Genomic DNA, 18,680 nt, shown 5'->3' with positions numbered 1-18,680 from the left:
AGTCCTTGTCTGTTTTTTTTTAAACCACTATTAAATAAATGCTACACTGTAAAGCAACTCTGTTACAATAGTTATTAGAGTAGGAGCATTCTGCCCTTATTCCTAAACAACTAACATTTCAGTATAAGCCTTTTTGTAGAGAGAGAGCCTGTTCAGGTAGTTGTTCAGTGAGGATATGTACCCCAGACTCCTAAGCAAATCTCTGAACGTCCTTTTGTTTTAGAAGCGTGGGGTACACATACAGACTACACTATAAATTAGAGAACCGCTGTTGTTACATAACATTCTGGGATCCAAAAGCCAACTTGGCACTAATATCTGAAGATACTGAGCATTGTTTCTTTTCACTTAACAATAGAATGGGTTTTCATCTTGAATTGTTTTTTTTTATCAAAAAAGAAATTGCAGGAGAATTACTATTACAAATGGGTAACATTTCCTCACCTTCAAAAACAATTTTGTTCTACCTGCAGGGAAAGGCTCAGCGGAAAATCAGTGCTATCCATGTCTTGGATGCTTTATTTCTCAATGGAAAAGATGTCCGGGACTCTCACTTTAACCTTCGGTAAGGATCCACCCAAACACCTGTAAATTCTGTGATTATTAGTAAATGCCTAGTTTGCACTTGGATCAGTTGATTTGCTATAACTCTGCTGTTTCTTAGTAACAGGGTGAAAGGTAGTATGCTGTGGGTCTTCGATTTCTGATGGATATTCTAACGGCAGATTCCTCAACTTAAGAATAGCCACCAGAAACTGTAGGATTTTGCAGAAAGCAAACGTCTTTCACGGACCAGTATGACATGTCTTTAGTGCTTGGTCTCTAGTCACTAGTCTAAGTTGTGCCATAAATGTGCCCTCAAGCACCCAAAGGTGATCCAGCAGTGGGAGGCGAAACTCTACATCACTGAACATACTAGGTCACGGTTGAAAGTAAGTCCAGTTCTCCATTCAAGTCTTGGGGCCCCTCTCTATTCGGTTCAAGAAGCTGGTCCCTCGTTAATTTCTGTTCCTTCTCGAATACTTCTGGTAAGTCGAAAATAAATACTTCACATAAGCTGGGGAAAAAAGTTATGCAGGACTCAACTCACTCTCACCACTAGAAATCAGGTGAGAAGGTGTAAGGGAGTCAGTTGATAGATCATAATCTACAGCTGTCTTGTGGCATTGATCTGGTTTCGGAACTGGTTCCTGCGTGTCCTGAATTCCACGGGCCATCATTGAGACTGCAGCAAAAAACGAAGTCTTTTAGGAGGCCATGCTGTATTTCTTGCAGACTCTCTCATGTCCCTTTTGTTCACATTTGGGTACTGTTAAGCCTCAAGGGACTTCTGTTCGACTTCTTCTGGTGGGATTTCCCTTGGTGTTAATTAACCCCATGAGACCAGTTCCCAGGCCTGTATAGACACTACCTCACACTACACCCTAGCCCCCTTGCGCTACACCAGTCCTGGACTCTACTCTGATGCGTGTCCCTAACCCCCCCCACCCCTCTCGTTGTTGACACGCTGCAGACCTGTGTCGTGCTACGAGATTACAAAAGCGCAACCAGACTCTAATCCTGGGCCTCTGCCTCAGCACCAGTACTATTAGAGTCTAGTGGCCTTATTCAGATCTGACGCAGTTCAGGATGTGCACAGTGTTCCCCACAACATTGATGATAAGGAGGCAGATAACCTACTTCTCTTTTTGTTATACAGATGACCGATGACGGGGTATAACCTTCATTTACATATCTCAGCGTGCTGGTTATGTCTCCAGGGACAAAGCTGGACTCCCCACCTTGGTCATAAAAGGAAGTAAAATCCTCTTTGGCAGCATTTGTGTGAAGGGTAGCATAAGTGCTACATTTAACAGCTGCCTATTTCTGGAACAAGTGATGGATAAAATTCTGGAATTAATCTTGGCCACTGTTAGTTACTCAGGGCAGCATTCCAGTCCATTGTTATTTTGCACACTATACTACTGCTGTTTGAACCCTGCCATATGCAAATCAGTCTTGACCTTGCTCTAATGGGAACAGTTCAACCTGAACTGCAAAGCTAGGACCTCCCTAAACCAGAACACAAGCAAACCAGGGCTGGTTTTGCTCTTGGTATGGGCTCATCAGCTGGACATTGCTTGGTTCCAGTAGCACAGTGTCACAGGACCCATGTCTGGGCATATGTGTCCCACTCAGAGTGACATACTAAAGGATACAAAACGAGATGGATAGAATGCTTGAATTAATTTTCGCCACTGGTTATTACTCGTTGCCCATCCCAGTCCACCATTATTTTGCACACCATGGCTCCTCAGGTTTGACCCAGCCTATTGCAAATCATTCTTGACTTTGCTCTAATGGGAACAGGCCAGCTTGAACTGCCAAACCTGGTCCTCCCTAAACTAGAACACAAACAACCTAGGACTGGCTTTGCCCTTGTTATGGGCTTATCACCCATGTATAGCTTGGCTCCAGTGACCCAGTTTGCACTGGACCCCCTTTTGGGCATTCCCGTCCCACTTAGGGGAACATACCAGAGTATACAAAAAGTGATAACTGGGTGCATAAGGCTGGGTCCAAACTGAGGTGAAATGGTGGGCGATAAATGATGGCTTGGGATGTGGCCCTGAGCGATTGCCAATGGCTGAGATTAAGTCAAGCTTTCTATTCATCACATTGTTGTTTTTGCATTTGATGCCCTAAGTGCTCCAAGTATGCTGAGACCTGGGTCACTCACTGTGCCACTGGAACAAAGTCATACCCGGCTGATGAGCCCATAACGAGGGTGAAAATAGTCCTTGGTTGCATATGTTGCTGTTTAGGGAGCACTTGCCCTGGACTGTTCCCATGAGGAGCAGAATGTAAACTGATTTGAATATTTCCAAACTGAGGTGGCATGGTAGATGAAAAATTATGGATTGAAATGCCTCCTGCCCATGCAAGCGCTAGTGGCTGAGATTAATTCAAGCTTTTTATCCATCACCTTGTTGTTAGGTCGAGCCTAGAGCAGCGTAAGGTGCTCTGCGAGACTTCTTGTAAGGGGCTTCAGAAAGCTCACCACACGCTGCTCGTACGTGTGTGGCCTATTGCTTGCGATTACCCCGCACAGCGCCATGTGTTTTTAATTATCGTGCCCAGGTGCGTGCGCAATAATTCAAAACACATGGCTCGCTGTGGCGTGCGCACCACTCGCATGCTTGTCCTCTGATTTCCCTGAAGTTGCCTGGAGATCCTTCTTCGCCGCCTTTCGGCAGGTGTCTCCCCTCCCTCACTCTAGCTTTACTCCCTTCTCCCTATCTTGTGCAGCTGATTTTTTTTGTTTTATTTTAACCGCTTTGTGTTTTCATATGCAGCAAAATGTGCTTTCCTCAGCAAAACCCTCTAGGTTTTGCTTTCCTTTCCTGTGCCTTGTCTATGCTTGCGTGATTTCCAAAGGCCACCCCAGCGGTGTCCTTTGGAAATCGCCAAGTGCCTGTGAGATACCTCATAAACTGTAAAGTCGTCCATAACCCTTCCCCCGCCCTCCTTCCCCCAAAGTCACGTGCTAGGGCAATTAATTCCAGCCCTATTTAGGATACTAAATATTGTGCTTGTTTCTGCAGTCGGCCGGAATGGCATGAAATAAGACGTGCACTTTAGAATGCACGTCTGCCTGTTTATACTTCTTTACCACTCGATAGAAGTGATTCAAGTATTGACACCGGGTCTCTGCCTCAATAGCCACCGGTGAGTTCCAATCAGTGCATTATTGACTGCTTTCACTTTTTGTGCTTAATGTGTAGAATTTTTTGGACCGTCAAAACCAGTGTACGTTTGGCTTCCGCTCAGAAAAAGGCAAACTAAGCCTTTACAAATATAACATGAGATTGCATTGACTCGAGTTTTTAAAAAGTCCAGCCTGCTGAACAGAGTCTGGTTTTCTGCAGAGTACGACACATTTGTAATTTGGTTGATGCGAGTTAGTGGGTAAAGGATGTTTTTACAGAAAAATTTCACATCGCATGGTCAGTACAGAAACAATGACAGCATTTTTCTTTTCTGGCTGAGGCACGTGATCAAATAGCACAGAACTGAAGCATACTGTTCACCGTAATGCGAAAACGGCACTCTTCTGCAGTTTTCGACTTGGAATGTTTCAATTTTATCAGGTGAGGCTTTTTTTGTTGTTCCTCTATCTACTCAGCCGGGGGGGTGGGGGGGCTTTGGAGCGTATCATAAGTCTCGAATTGTCTCAAAAAGAAGTGCATTGCTGTGGGGAAGGGAGCACCCAAATTGCACAGTATCATTTTGCCCAGGGTTTTTAAAATTCTTGCACTGCCCTATCTAAATCAGTTCAAAGGGAAACTCCCCACCCCTGCCACCATGTAATCTCTGCAGCAGCATGGGGTGGCCCACGTCTCACTTATCCAGCAAAACCAGTATGGTTAGACAACCTGAATTTAACATGTGTTCAATGTTATGTTATGTTATGCGTTTTTATTAGGCGCACAGATGCTCCAGCCAAGGAGCGTCCTGGCGCCTGACAAGGCAGCTGCACAACACAACGAAACAATAAATCAGACAAATTTAAAAACTAAGGGAATAAAAAGGTTTTCACCGCACGGCGGAAGGAGAACAGATCCCTCAGGGCACGGATCGCCGGGGGCAGGGAGTTCCAAAGAACCGCCGCCCGAACTTGAAAGGAGCGCCCACCGGCCCTACTCCGCTTAAAGCGTGGGACCACAGCCAGTTCTAAGTCAGCCGATCTTAAAGCCCGGGCTGGAATGTAATGGGCCAGAAGAGCAGCAAGGATCATTGCTGGGGACCCCTTCAGAATCTTATAGGCGACACAGAGGACCTTAAACTGAATCCGTTGGGCCACCGGGAGCCAATGCAATGAGCGCAAAGTGCTAGAGGTGGGGCACGATCTAGGTAGGCCTACCACCGATCTTGCTGCGGCATTCTGGATCCGTTGTAAACGCCCAATCTCTGCCTGGTTCAGCCCGACCAATAGGGAGCTCGCATAATCCAGCCTAGAGATGACAGTGGCTTGGATCATAAATTGCCTAGTGGGGGCATCAAAAAACTTGAGCACTGGACGGAGCCTGCGCAGGATACCAAAGCAACAAGCCGCCGTACGTTTGGTATGACAAGCAAACGTAAGGGAAGGTTCCAGCCAGACCCCGAGGTTCTTAAGCTCGTCAACTGGGATGGGAACAGGACCCAAATCCCCTGGCCACCATCTCTCTCCCCAAAGTTCCGGTTGTTTGCCAAAAATCATGACCTCGGTCTTACTAGCGTTCAGCTGGAGACAGTTGGACGTCATCCAGCCGGCGACCGCCCGCAGTCCTTATTGGAACCTGGGGCATCGACTTCGGCATCCCCGCTGATCGTAACCGCTAGCTGGGTGTCATCGGCGTATGACACCATTGTCATACCCCATTGCCTGACAACCTCAGCTAGCGGCCTTACGTATAGATTGAACAACGTAGGACTCAGCGAGGAGCCTTGGGGGACCCCCAGGCCCAGCGGATGGAATTTGGACTGGTGAGGCAGGAACGGTCACGCTAAAGGCCCGATTGGCTAAAAAGGACCGGAACCATTGGAGAGCAATGCCGGTGACACCAACCTCCTCTAAGCGACGCAGAAGGATCGGGTGCGAGACGGTGTCAAAGGCGGCGCTCAGGTCTAATAGCACCAGCGCCGCCGTTTGCCCCGCATCAAGCACGGAGCGAAGATGCTCCACCATATACAGCAGAGCCGTCTCCGTGCTATGACTGGCCCTAAACCCATTCTGCGTCACATCGAGGACGTTTGCGTGAAGTAGATGTTCCGAGAGGACCGCGTTGACATGCGCCTCAGTCACCTTAGCCGGCCACGGTAGAAGTGAGATTGGCCGATAACTCTCAGGCTTGCTATCGTCCAAGTTAGGTTTCTTGAGAATAGGACGAACCACGGCTCGCTTCCACTTCAGTGGGACATCGCCTGATGTAAGCGACGTATTGATCAGAGAACATAGCGGTGAGATATCGTGTACCTCTAAGTCTTTGAACACCGCTGGGCAAAGCGGATCCGCTGGGGACCCCGACTTCACTTGGCGAGCCAATTTGTCGAGGCTTTCAGGTGTTAAGATAGGAAAGGAATGCAACCCCTCAGATGTTAACGGCTTAAGAGGTGGATTAGCCAAAGGAGCGGCCGACGGAAAGGCCCGATAAATGGCATTGACCTTTTCCAGAAAGAAATCCGCCAATTTTTCACAGTGCTCAACAGAGCTCTGGTGTGTCGTAGTTACCTTTTTGGCAGTGAGATCTTTCAACACCTTGAAAATAGCCTTAGACGGGTTCGAACTAGTCCTAAATTGTGCAGCATAGAAGGCGGCGCGAGTTCTGCACACTGCCCGGTGGTACAGTTTCACCGTAGACAGGTACAAAACTTTCTTCACGCTATTATAAGATTTGCGCCAGGCCCGCTCTGCACGCCTACAAGAAACCTTCAGTGCCCGCAGCGAGTCATCGTACCAAGGGCTGGATTTACCGGCCCCGGTTTTACAGCATACAATGGGGATGAGGGTGTCCAAAGCCCTGGTTACCCAGTTACAAAACCTATCATAGACCTGATCTGCCGACCCAGTAATGTCAAATGAGTCGGTTGACAAGAGATGGAAAAACTCGTCCAGCTTAAGTCTATTCCAACGCCGTCTTGGAATAGAACACACCACTGGCTTAGGTTGTATAGCCGGTGTAGGGCAGTGGATCTGTATCAAGTAATGATCAGTCCATGCCAGAGGTGTGTAGCTGGAAATGCAGGCTTCCGTAAGATTGGTGAAAAACGGATCGAGGGTATGGCCCCCTGAATGGGTGGGCTGTAACACCAACTGAATCAGCTGGAGCGCCTCGAGATCTGCCATGAAACTAGACACCGTAGGGCTGGCTATGTTATCAAATGTTATCTGATATATCCAGCAATGTGGTTTTGGTACTCTGATCTGGTTGTAACCCCAATAGTCTGGTGATCAGTGGGGCGTAACCATCTAAAGCCTTGAATGAGAGTCATCCATAGTAGTGTGTTGTTTTTATCCCACGTAGAAAATACTGATACCGTATAGTGAGGTGATGTATTTACTGAGTAAGTCAAATACCATCTATTTGAGTTTTGAGGCACAAGTGGGGAGCTCCCCATGGAATTGGTGTTTATTGCATATAATTTGATATGTATTTGAGTCTTCACACACTTCTTCCGCTGTTAAATTTCGACAGGTTTTGACCTGCTCCATTCATCAGGTGAAAATTGCACGGGGTTCGGTGTTGGCCACAAAACTTGAAATTCCGATTGCTGCACAAATAATTTTCTGTACTGGAGGTCGTCATTTTTCATCCTTGCACATTATTTTGTCTTCCAGGACAGCTGTACCATGCTGTTCTAAAGAAATAAATGGCTGCCTTCCTGGTTTAACCTCCTGAGGACGCTGTCTGCATATTACGTGCTTTGGAAGCACCAATTGAAAAATAAACAAGCATTGGCATAGCCAATAGGTCTCGCCTTTGGGACTTTATAAGTGTTTAGTTATCGAGCACAATATCCTTGGTGCAACACAATCAAGTGTTGCATGGCTAAACACTTATAAGGTCCCAAAGGCGAGACCTATTGGCTATGCCAATGCTTGTTTTTACTGTTGAAACTAATCTAGATGTATTAACTGAGAGCCTTCAACTGGGCCATACTTCTTCGGATCCACTATTAACATTCAGTGAGACTCTCACCTACACTGTCATGACCACCTTGTGCAATTTGTAGTATTGCCCCATTGTCAGTCGACCTGTGCCCAGACTACGTGGACAGTCCCACAGTGAACCCAATCTTTTGTTTTGACAACGCATGCTATGCCTAAAAGCCTGGTTATAAATGAGTAAACAAGTAAAGTCACTTTTAATGCCTTTCCGACAAGTCTCTGTATAGACTGTTGAAACGTATTGGTGCCTCCGTAAAGAGAATGCCCCCAACTAGTTTAGCCTCATGATCCATACGTTATAAGTTATGGCCTGCAAGATCTACCCAGCCCTCTCGAAGGCCTCAGAGCCTCGCTGGCTCAAACAATACATGCTGGCCAAGACAGGATGAAGTATTTTGTCGGTGTTGCTGTGTTTGCGGACCTGTTGGCAGCAGTGTAGTGCTTGGACAGCATGCCTGGATGAGATCATCCTGGTTTTCTAATGTCCAGGAGTTCTTGAATGCAATGCCATGTGAAGCCTCCAGGTTGTTTGGAGAGCAGGTTGATTATGGACTTGAAGAATTTAAGGACAGTCGAGCCAAAGCACGATTATCAAGACTCTTTTCTCCCACCAGTAGTTCCACCAACAGTACAGGAAGGTTAGAGTTTGTTCCGTCGGGCTAGCTTACAAATAACTTCAACCATGTGCAGGTACAGCAGACCCTGTCTTTTAGAGCAGAAGTCATGGTCAACAGCAACAACTCTCCTCTTAACTTCCTCCCCTACTGATGTGACTACAATGCCTCTTTAACTTGCTCTCACAGTTCCATACTCAGTTGGTGTGGTTCAGGATCTGACCTTTCCTCCCTGTCTCTTGCCAGACAGATGGATCTGAAAGAAACAAATAGTGATAGATTCCTTACCTTAGAATTACCCCCAGGCGTCAGACTTGATCCAGAAAGTTTTCATCAGCAGTACCCCTGCACGTCGGTAGGTGGCGTTGTGCGACTGCGTCAGTCATTGGCGTTGTGGTTGCCGAGATGACTTTGCGGGCACTACTTAGACGCCGCCCAAGCGTGCTGACGTCAGTTCTTTCTTTTTTCGCGCCAGCAAGCGCAGATCTCCATTTTTTCATGGAGTCTTCGACTCCTACGGTGCAGTTAGGAAGCCCGGTTTTAAGTCCTGCGAGGACTGTCACCGTATGATGTCAGTGACGCGGACCCGCACCAAGCGTGTCTTTTCTGCCTGGGGCGTGAACACGACCCCAAGTCGTGCCCCAACTGCCGGGCCATGGTGCGGAAAACTTTGCGGGAGCGGTCCCGAAAGTTGCTGGAAGCCCGACAGTCGGCTCTGCGCCGTTTGAGGTCCCGGTCCCGTGGGAGGTCGAGGGACCATGCGCGGAGCCATCACCATCGGTCTTCGGGATAAAAGTCTTTGCACTCGGGGTCAGGTAAGACGAAGCACAAGAAGTCGAAAAGACAACATCGTTCTCCGACTTCCCCTTGCTGGTCGCGCAATGCGGCTGAGGGTGTGGGTGGTGCCACCGACCTACCCGCCATTTCCGGGTTCATCAGCGACTCCGGACCAGATACAGGAATTCCTGTCAGCCTCTTTGGGCCGTCGGGTCTCGCTGGTGCGCCTTCAGGTCCCGAGTGGGGGTCCTCGCTTTTCACCGCCAGTGGCTCCGGCCCTGGCGTCGCTGTCAGCTAAGGATCGATGCAGCGGGACCCCCCTGGATCCCGGTCGACACCAGTTGACCATTATTAAACCTCCACTGAACCCGCCGGCATTACTTCCGACATCGCCCGCTCCTCGGGACGACGTTGACCCCAGTTTCAGACCTGAAGTGGACTCAGAGTTGGCCCGGCGTCGCTCAATGCCATTCTCGACCCTGCTTGGGGATTTGTATCCCCATGTCCTTACTCCTTATTTTCGGTCTGTACACCAGCCTGAGGAGGAAGGGGAGGACTGGGAGGGGTCTGCCTCTCTCAGCTGCTTGCTATTCCGAACAGGACTGGGCAGAGGAGTTGGACGCCAGTGGTCTGGATATCTCACCAGACCTTGGCATGCTGTCTCCTCCTACCGTGGCTACAGAGGAGGGCGCTAGTTATGCATTGGTGTTGCATTGGGCATCCAAGGCCCTTCACCTCGTGCTCCCTACTGTGGCCATCAGGACTAACCTCCTGACAGAAGTGCTTCAGCCAACAGCTACTTCTGCGGAACTGCTGCTTCCCTTCAATGAGGCACTTTCTGACTTTCTTTTGGGCACTTGGTCCAGGCCCACCACAGGGGCTCCTGTGGATAGGAACGTGGCCGACACCTTAGCCCGGCTCCGATGACCCCATTTTCCTCTCCCAACACCCTACCCCTGAGAGCTTGGTTGTCCAAGCCTCTGCTTCCCACACTGCCTTCCCTTCCGCACCTCCGGATAGGGAATCCAGGAAACTGGATCAGTTTGGAAAGAAAAAAAATTCTTCCACCAGTTCTGCGCTGCCGTCCGTGAACACTGCATGCCTCATGGCCTGTTATCCAGTATTTGGGTGTCTTTCATAGATTCACATGCCTGAATCATTCCCCGTCGTCGACACGGGAGCCTCCGGTACATAAAAACTTAATGTCCTATAGACATACATATAGAAGAATAGGCCTAAGGATCTCACCTTAGTGTCCTATCTACGTCCTTATGTAAAAGGACCAAAACAGAGTAGGCCCAAGGGTCCCACCTTGGTAGCCTATCTGTGTCCTTTTGTAAAAAGGACCAAAGTAAAGAGAACCAACCAATCCGCTATCACCTCCCTCTAGAACCTTCCTGTGAGGAGCCTCAGTCTCTCAGATTTTCTACTGCACGTTGTGCTAGGGAGTCTCCACCTGAGTTCTCCTCAGGAAACTTTCTTTTTTCATCAAAAATCGATATTTTCTCAACTACTTTAACATGGCTGATAGTCAGAAGAAGGGACTCTTTTGAGCCTGTGTTTCATGTGGTAAAAAGAGGCTTCACGTGGAGGATAAACATGAGACCTGTTTATACTGCCTCTACCCCCACCACCAGGCCAAGGACTGCAAAATATGTTGAACATTCTCCCATAAAACTCAGAAGGACCGGGAAGGACGTCTTCTGATATGGCTGAACAGACTTAAGAACAAACCAGAGAGCGACCTGGTTTCGGAAGGTGAGAGCATGTCTGGCGCCTCGCCCATTCTCCTTGAAGAGGCCTAGGGTTTCCTCCCCTGGCCCCTCAGACACCCCTCCTAGGAAGGCCTCTAGAAAGTCTTCAGAGGGCAGGCCACCTGTGTCTGACAAGGACCTTCCTGTCCCCAGGAAGCAGACCCTGATTCCGGCGACGACAACATCGTCGATGGTCTCCTCAGTGCTGAAAACCGTCTCTACGTCGACGACGACAGTGTCGACGACGACGGCATCGTCGGCGTCTTCCTCGTCGACGAGAATGACACCTTCATCGTCGACGAGTAGGCCTGTGCCATCTACCGTTCCGTCGACGACTAGGACTACGTCGTCGACGACGAGATCGACGCCGAAGACATTGACGACGACTCCGTCGACGAGAGCCTCAACGTCGACTAAGCCTCCCTCGTCGACGAGGAGCACCCCATAGACGACGACGAAGCCGTCGGCGACGGAGAAGTTGTCATCGACGAGAACACCGTCGACGAGGGCATCGTCGACGGACACACCGTCGACGAAAAGTAAATTACCGCCGACTCAGACGTCGACGACAGCTAGTACCTGGAAAGAGTCTCAACTGCTTTCACATGCTATGGATGCCCAGACGTCTCATGTCACAATCAAAATAACTAAAAAACCAATCACACCGGACATGACGTCACCTAGTAAGGTGCAACAACTGACCCCATCCTGCCTCTTGCAAGATGAAGAGCTAGATGAGGAGTCATATACTCAAGCCACTAGTCCTTCACAACTGGTGCTTAAGTGCCAAAGTACGGATGAGGAACAAGACGTAGAGGAACACATGGAACAAACTGTCCATACTCAGGTGCACACACAAGTGACGCCAATGGTGTGCCTACCAGCATCCATCGTCTCGGACCTACAATTCCTCATTAAAGACTATAAAGAGCGTTTCCCAGAAAAAGCCACTACTGCTGCACCTCCAGTTCCACAGGTACCTGCTCCCGTACCTAGACATAAGCCTCCTCCGCTGATACTTTCTAAACATCAAGATCCAGCACAAGACGTCATCTCGTCTGACGATGAGGAGAGGGACCATGAGGAAGGGGAAGTACATGACGACGACTCAGACCCCGACGCAGACCAGGACTACGTCGCTCACTCTCCGGCCTCTCCAGAGCCACAGTCTTCGGAGTCCCCACCAGCGGACATTGGTGGCTTCCATAACCTCATTGAGAGGGCAGCCAAGAGGTTCCATATGTCTATGGAAACACAGGAGACTGAATGTTTCCTTTATGATTTTAAGGAACCCATGAAAAAGACAACAAGGTCAATCCCAATTATTGACTACCTATGGAAACAAGGCAAACAACTTATGCAGACGCCGGCTTCAGTTCAGGTGGTAGTGCCCAGGCTTGATAAAAAATACAAAGCCACATCTTCGGCACCAGCATGTCTCACGGGTCACCCCAAAGCAGACTCCGTGGTTACTCAAGCGGGCAGAAGAACTCGCGCAATCCTGCATCTCCCTTATCAACGCCACCCGACAAGGAAGGCAGGAAGCTAGATGCCATTGGAAAACGCTTTTCCACCACATCTGCAACGATGGTCAAGATCGCGAATTCAATTGCACTCCTGGACCGCTATAACCGTCAACTCTGGGCTGACATCGCGCCCTACCTTGCTAACCTGCCAGAGGATTTGAAAGAGGAGGCACCCTTGCTACTCCTAGAGGGCCAAACCTCGGCTTCTGAACTGATTGATTGTGCTATTGACGTAGCCATGACTGGCTTCAGACAGCTGGCAGGCGCCGCTGTTCTGAGACGACAAGGTTGGCTTAAGGCCACCTCCTTCGGTCAGGAAGTACAAACTAAAATAATCGATATGCCTTACGATGGCGAACATCTTTTTGGCGAAAAGATCGATGACGCCCTCACCACTATTAGGAAAGGACACCGATACGGCCAGGGCTCTAGGGACTCTTCAATTTAGAAACCAGTCCTTTCGTGGCAACAGAGGACGAGGAAATTCTACGTATAGAGGTTCCTACCAAAACAGGTCCTCCTACCCGTACACCCAGAGCAAGACGCAGTTCCAACAGCGTCAAAGCCAGACAGGACGTCAAACTTCCTACAACAAATCGACTTACAGGGGAAAAAACCAAAAGAGACCTGCTGGCAATCGCCAATGACTCTTCCCAATGGCCAGCCCATCCACCATTGCATTTTTTAAGACTTGGAGGAAAACTCTCCTTCTTCCTAAAGAACTGGCGAAAAATAACGACGGACCGGTGGGTCTTACAGCTTATCCAATTCGGTCATTCACTGGAATTTCTTTCGATCCCCCCAACGACACCACCAGCCAAACGGCCCCACAGACACCTACGGCCGCTTCTTCAGGAGATAGCTTCCATGCTTCAAAAGGGAGCAATAGAGAAAGTTCCACACGCCCAAAAAGGAAAAGGATTCTACTCCCACTTCTTCCTAATTCACAAAAAGGCAAGAAATGGAGACCAATCCTCGACCTGAGAACGCTCAATGTCTTCCTAAAGAAGCAGTCGTTCCGTATGGTCACACTACAAGAGATCAAGAGATCCTGGGACTCCTGGAAGAAGGCGACTACATGACGTCCCTAGACCTACAGGACGCCTACTACCACATCCCTATCCTCAAGGGACACAGGCAGTACCTCAGGTTCGCAGTGGCAGGAACCCACTACCAATTCCGGGTTCTCCCGTTTGGTCTCAAATCTGCCCCACGGATATTTACAAAATGCCTCTCTCCTGTGGCAGCCTTCCTTCGTCAACAGGGCCACCAGGTTTTTCCATACCTGGACGACTGGCTGCTAAAGGCACCGTCTGCGATAGCCGCAGCCACATCTTCCAGCGCCTGTCTAAATCTTTTCCGCCGCCTAGGCCTGACCCTAATCAGGGAGAAATCAACACTGGAACCAAACAAGGTCATCACTTTCCTCGGAGCGACCCTGGACACGGAACGCGCGAGAGCCTTCCCCTCGCAGGAGAGAAAGTCCAAACTCATCTCCTTAGCCACGTTAGTGGCATCAAGAAAGACTCTGACTGTCCGTACCTTCAAGTCTCTCCTTGGCATGATGTCCTCATGCATTCTGCTCATTCCACACTGCCGTGTCAAAATGCGCCCCCTCCAGGAGGAACTAACGAGGCAATGGACACAAGCTGCGGGATCCTTCGAAGACCGCATACAAGTCACACGAACTATTGTCAATCATTTGCAATGGTGGAGGTCGCCCAAACACCTGTCGCAGGGACTGCCGTTCCTGCTTCCGGCGGAACCACATGTAATCACTGTAGGAAGGTAGATACCTGACTATGGTTACCCCCAACTTTTTTTGCCTGGTGTTTTGCTGGTTTTCCGACTTAGTTGACCTGGGGCCCTGCCAATCAGGACCCCAGGCCTACTGCTCTCTCTCTAAAATGTATTCCCTGTACCTTAGGTACATTTCCAATTGGGACTGGGCCACCTTGTCAGACCCTGTAACTCAGGGCATCGGTGTACCCAGGGCCTACCAAGGGCTGAAGCATGTATTATGCCACCCCTGGATGGCCATCTAAATCTGACACAACTGGCTGCACGACAGCTGGGGCAACGTGGCGTACTCGCTCGTTGCTTTAGGTATAGTATCCCTATATCTAACCTTAAAATGGACACCCGAGTTCCTATCAGTCACTCCTATGGCAGGCCTTGACAATCCTGAAGGCAGAGTGCGTTTAACCGTGTGAATTGGGCTCTGGCACGAGCCGAGCCCGGTTGCAGCTTGCGGAACCAAGACCCAATGGCTGTTCCATGATAACGCGTACCATATCGGTAACTTCGGTATCGCGTTATCAAGACATGTCGAGTAAGGTGTCATACGAATCGGGATGCTGCCCCCTCACCAATTCTGGCGACGAGGTTAGCATTCCGCCCTTCTAGAGGGACACGACATGTACGTAACCGTGAACCCCGGTTAAAGTTAACTGAAGCCTCAGCTCCACAAAATGGATGCTGCCACCGCAGACACGAGTCTGACCTCCTGCTGCTGGGAGTCCTTCCAGCGAGGAGAGCTTGGACAAAGGGTTTCCTGTCAGGGGCGGTGTTCGCACCATCCCAGACAGGGTTTTGTGTATTCTGGGTAGGTAGGGCTTTGCGAGAAGGTGACTGCGGAGTGGCACCCCGGTGCTCACTACGCATCTGCCGGCTAGAACCAGTTCCAGGGGCGCGCAGCCCCTGACCTGGGGAAAGCCCGGCAGGGGAGAGGGGTGTAACTGCGCCCTTCCTGGTCCCACCCCTAGGGCAGGACCTAGTCATGTACCCACCCCTTTCTTTAGGATAAAGGCAGGAGCGGGGACCCTTTCAAATTAGATCATCTTTGAATCAAGAACTACTTTCTACGAAAGGACATTCGAGACTCTTCTCAAGATTTCTCCCTTGTGGCTAAGGAGTAGTCACCCTGCATTCGCAGGCACCATCTAAGAACTCTGCGGTTTGCTGCAAGTCCTTTCTCAGGAATCCGACGGCCCAGCTCGACGAGAACCGGCTTCCCTGGCACCTCTGACCTCTACCCACATCGTCAGCTCAGCTGAGATCTGTGGGTGTGACGAGACCTCGAGGGACCTTCCATCATCAAAACCTGCACGCTTTCTTAAACCAGCACGATCACCGAAGGAATCCTCTGGTGAGTGCTCTGGGGTCCGAGAAGCCCCGACCCTGAGCAGCTCGAGTATCGAAGTGCAGTCTCCAAGCATCTCCACGATCTGCATGGGGCCCTTCTGCTTTGCCGCTCAGCACGTTGTCTGGTTACTAGCCGCTGGCTTGTGACCTCCTTGACGACATCCGACAACCAACGCTGTTGGTCTGGTTGCTCCAGACCGGCCTTTGCTCCCTTTTACGAGAGGAGCACCCCGGACCCTCCTGGTCCACTCAAGATGCCATTTTAGGCCCACCACGTGGCCCTGAAATCTGCCAAGGCTTGTTGCCCCAATCCTGGGCCCAGCGACGCCGACAGCATCAACCTTCGTGGGACAGCTCGCACCTCCATCCTGGTCGCCGACAACGCCTCCTGGTCCGTGAGACTGCACAGCCTAGCGTCGCCCACTCACCTAGTCGAGGTGACGGCCACCCGGTGCCTTCCTGGTACCCTCTGACTACTGGCTAGTAGTACGAACCTGGTCCCCTCTGCTTTCAGGTATCATCCATCACTGATCCAGGCTTGGATCTCACTGGTCGCCGGCCAGCAACTCCTTCCTTCCGGCTCCTGGCTCGTCAGCGAAGACCCCCGACGCCTGTAAGACTTGTGCAGCCGCAGCACTTGTGGCTAGGTAACTTCGGCATTTCGGTGCCCGCATAGCCTCCTTACTCAAGGGTCCCGAGTCCCTCGCTTCCGACTTGCCTTATCGGGTCCGCCCGAGACCTCTAAACTTTCCGTGCCCTCGGGCACTTGTATTGATTGTGCACTTGAAGTATTTTCCTAAGAGTTTTGTTCTGTGCTTAGTACCCTGTCCTCTTAAAGAGTACAGGGCTGTTGTGATTCTAATAAATATACTGTTTATTTTCATAACACTTGTGTGGTGTCCTTTCACTTGGTGTTCAAGGGGTATGTGATGGTATAACAGCTGGCTTAACACACCCTCTAGAGTTTAGCCCGAAGACTGCTCGTATCCACGCTACTAGGATAGCTGGTCTAAGGTTGACTTACAACCAATCACCATAAGGGTCGTTTGGACCGATGCATAGTGGTCGCTAGAATAGTGAACACTGCATATCGGGCCAACTTCTCACAATCACGACGGACGCATCACTAGAAGGCTGGGGGCGGTCCTGCAAGAACTCCAGATCAATGGCAAATGGACGCCGCAGGAATCCAAATTCCATATCAACCTTCTGGAGCTAAGGGCAGTCTTTCTAGCTCTTCAAGCTTTCCTTCCACGCATCCAAAACTCCCCAGTGCTCGTCCGGACAGACAACCCCACGACGATGCACTACCTGAACAAACAGGGAGGGACGAGATCACTTTCACTCTCTCAAGAATCACAGAGAGTCTGGAATTGGCTTCTAGAGCATGGCATAACACTCAAAGCCGAATACGTTCCGGGCAAAGACAACGTCCTGGCGGACGCCCTGAGCAGGGAACGGTCACTGTCCCACGAATGGGAACTGGACATAGAGGCGCTGAACTACATCTTCGCGGAGTGGGGAACCCCGCGGATAGACCTTTTTGCCACCAGGGAGAACGCCAAATGCCCAAACTTCGCAAGCAGGCTTCCCCAACCAGGAACCCTCGGGAATGCATTTTCCATCGCTTGGCGGAACGTGTTTGCTTACGCCTTTCCGCCATTTCCACTGATACCCAGGGTCCTCAGGAAAATGAAGTCGGAGCCCTGCACCCTGATCCTCATCGCCCCATCCAGGCCGAGGCAGCATTGGTACCCGGAACTTCATCGCCTATTTGTCCGACCACCTCTTCGCCTACACAAACATCCGGCCCTACTCACAATGTCCCAAGGACAGGTTCTCCACCCGAACCTGAGCCCTCTGAAGTTATCAGCCTGGCTCCTGAGTACCGCGAATTCAGCCACCTGAACATTCCACAGGAGTGTAGAGATGTCCTCGCTAAAGCTAGAGCTGACAGCACTAATAAGACCTATTCTCTAAAATGGAAGCGCTTCTGTGTCTGGTGTGTGAAAGAAGGCCTACACCCTTTCCTTGTCACCCCACAGCAACTACTACCATATCTACTGCATCTGGCGCAGTCGGGCCTTGCACATGCGTCCATCAAGGTCCATCTAGCAGCGACATCCAGATTCACAAGAACTTCCAAGGGCCCTTCCCTGTGGGCGGACAGGCTTGTCAAACAATTCCTAAAAGGCTTATTCAGATCCTTTCCACGACCAAGACCAATCCCTCCATCGTGGCACCTCAACGTGGTCCTTCACCAACTGATGAAGCACCCCTTCGAACCTATCCACAAAGCGGATATCAAGTTCCTTTCATGGAAGACGGCCCTCCTCCTGGCCCTAACCTCTGCCAGAAGGGTCAGTGAACTGCAGGCTCTCTCCATCCAAGATCCTTTTTTACAATTCAGAGAGGACAGAGTCATCTTGCGAACTAACCCACGTTTCATACCTAAAGTCCCCTCGGACTTCCACCTGAATGAACCAGTGGTGCTAAAATCGTTCTTTCCAAACCCAACTACTGCGGCTGAAAGAACACTGCATTCATTAGATCTGAAGAGATGTCTCAAGTTCTACATCGACAGAACACAACACTTCAGAAAATCGTCCCAACTCTTTGTCGCATTTAGCAGACCAAGAAGAGGCATGCCTCTGACGAAACAAAGTATATCAAGGTGGATCTCTTCAGCAGTAACTTTCTGCCATGACAAGGCTGGGAGGCCTTTGGACTCACGAGTCAAAGCCCATTCCACAAGAGCCATGTCCACGTCTGCGGCACTATTTGCTGGAGTGCCACTCCTGGACATTTGTAGAGCAGCGACCCAGAAGTCCCCACATACCTTCACCAGGCACTACTGCTTGGAAACTGAGCTGACGAAAGATGCAGCAGTGGGCAGAGCAGTGCTTCGCCATCTATTCCAGTGAGGTGAGCCTTCTTGCTTCCCGCCATCCTTTACTGGTATGCACATTTCTTTATTCCTAGATACTACATGACATTGTATGTTGGTTATTTGCAGTCGCAGATATCTTTTATCTTCAGACTCATGTATGATGTACCACCACAAAATGTGCATAATATATTGCTTGCTACTCTGATTCAGGCATGTGAATCTATGAAAGACACCCAAATACTGGATAAGAAATGCGTTACTTACCTGTAACTGCAGTTATCCAGT

General features: G+C 50.0%; 1 protein-coding gene across 1 annotated transcript in view; it reads left to right on the top strand.

Annotated features, from left to right (window-relative positions):
* Nucleotides 1–18,680, top strand: part of CMTR1 (cap methyltransferase 1) — a 1,053,443-nt gene that overhangs the window by 765,274 nt on the left and 269,489 nt on the right. The window contains exon 19 of the mRNA XM_086925906.1: nucleotides 474–565. Coding sequence (XP_086782032.1) covers nucleotides 474–565 — 92 coding nt within the window. The remainder of the gene's footprint in view (nucleotides 1–473; nucleotides 566–18,680) is intronic.

This window comes from Lissotriton vulgaris, chromosome 6 (assembly GCF_964263255.1).
Source record: "Lissotriton vulgaris chromosome 6, aLisVul1.2, whole genome shotgun sequence".
Classification (NCBI taxonomy): Eukaryota; Metazoa; Chordata; class Amphibia; order Caudata; family Salamandridae; genus Lissotriton; species Lissotriton vulgaris.
This window is presented reverse-complemented; position numbering and strand designations above follow the sequence as displayed.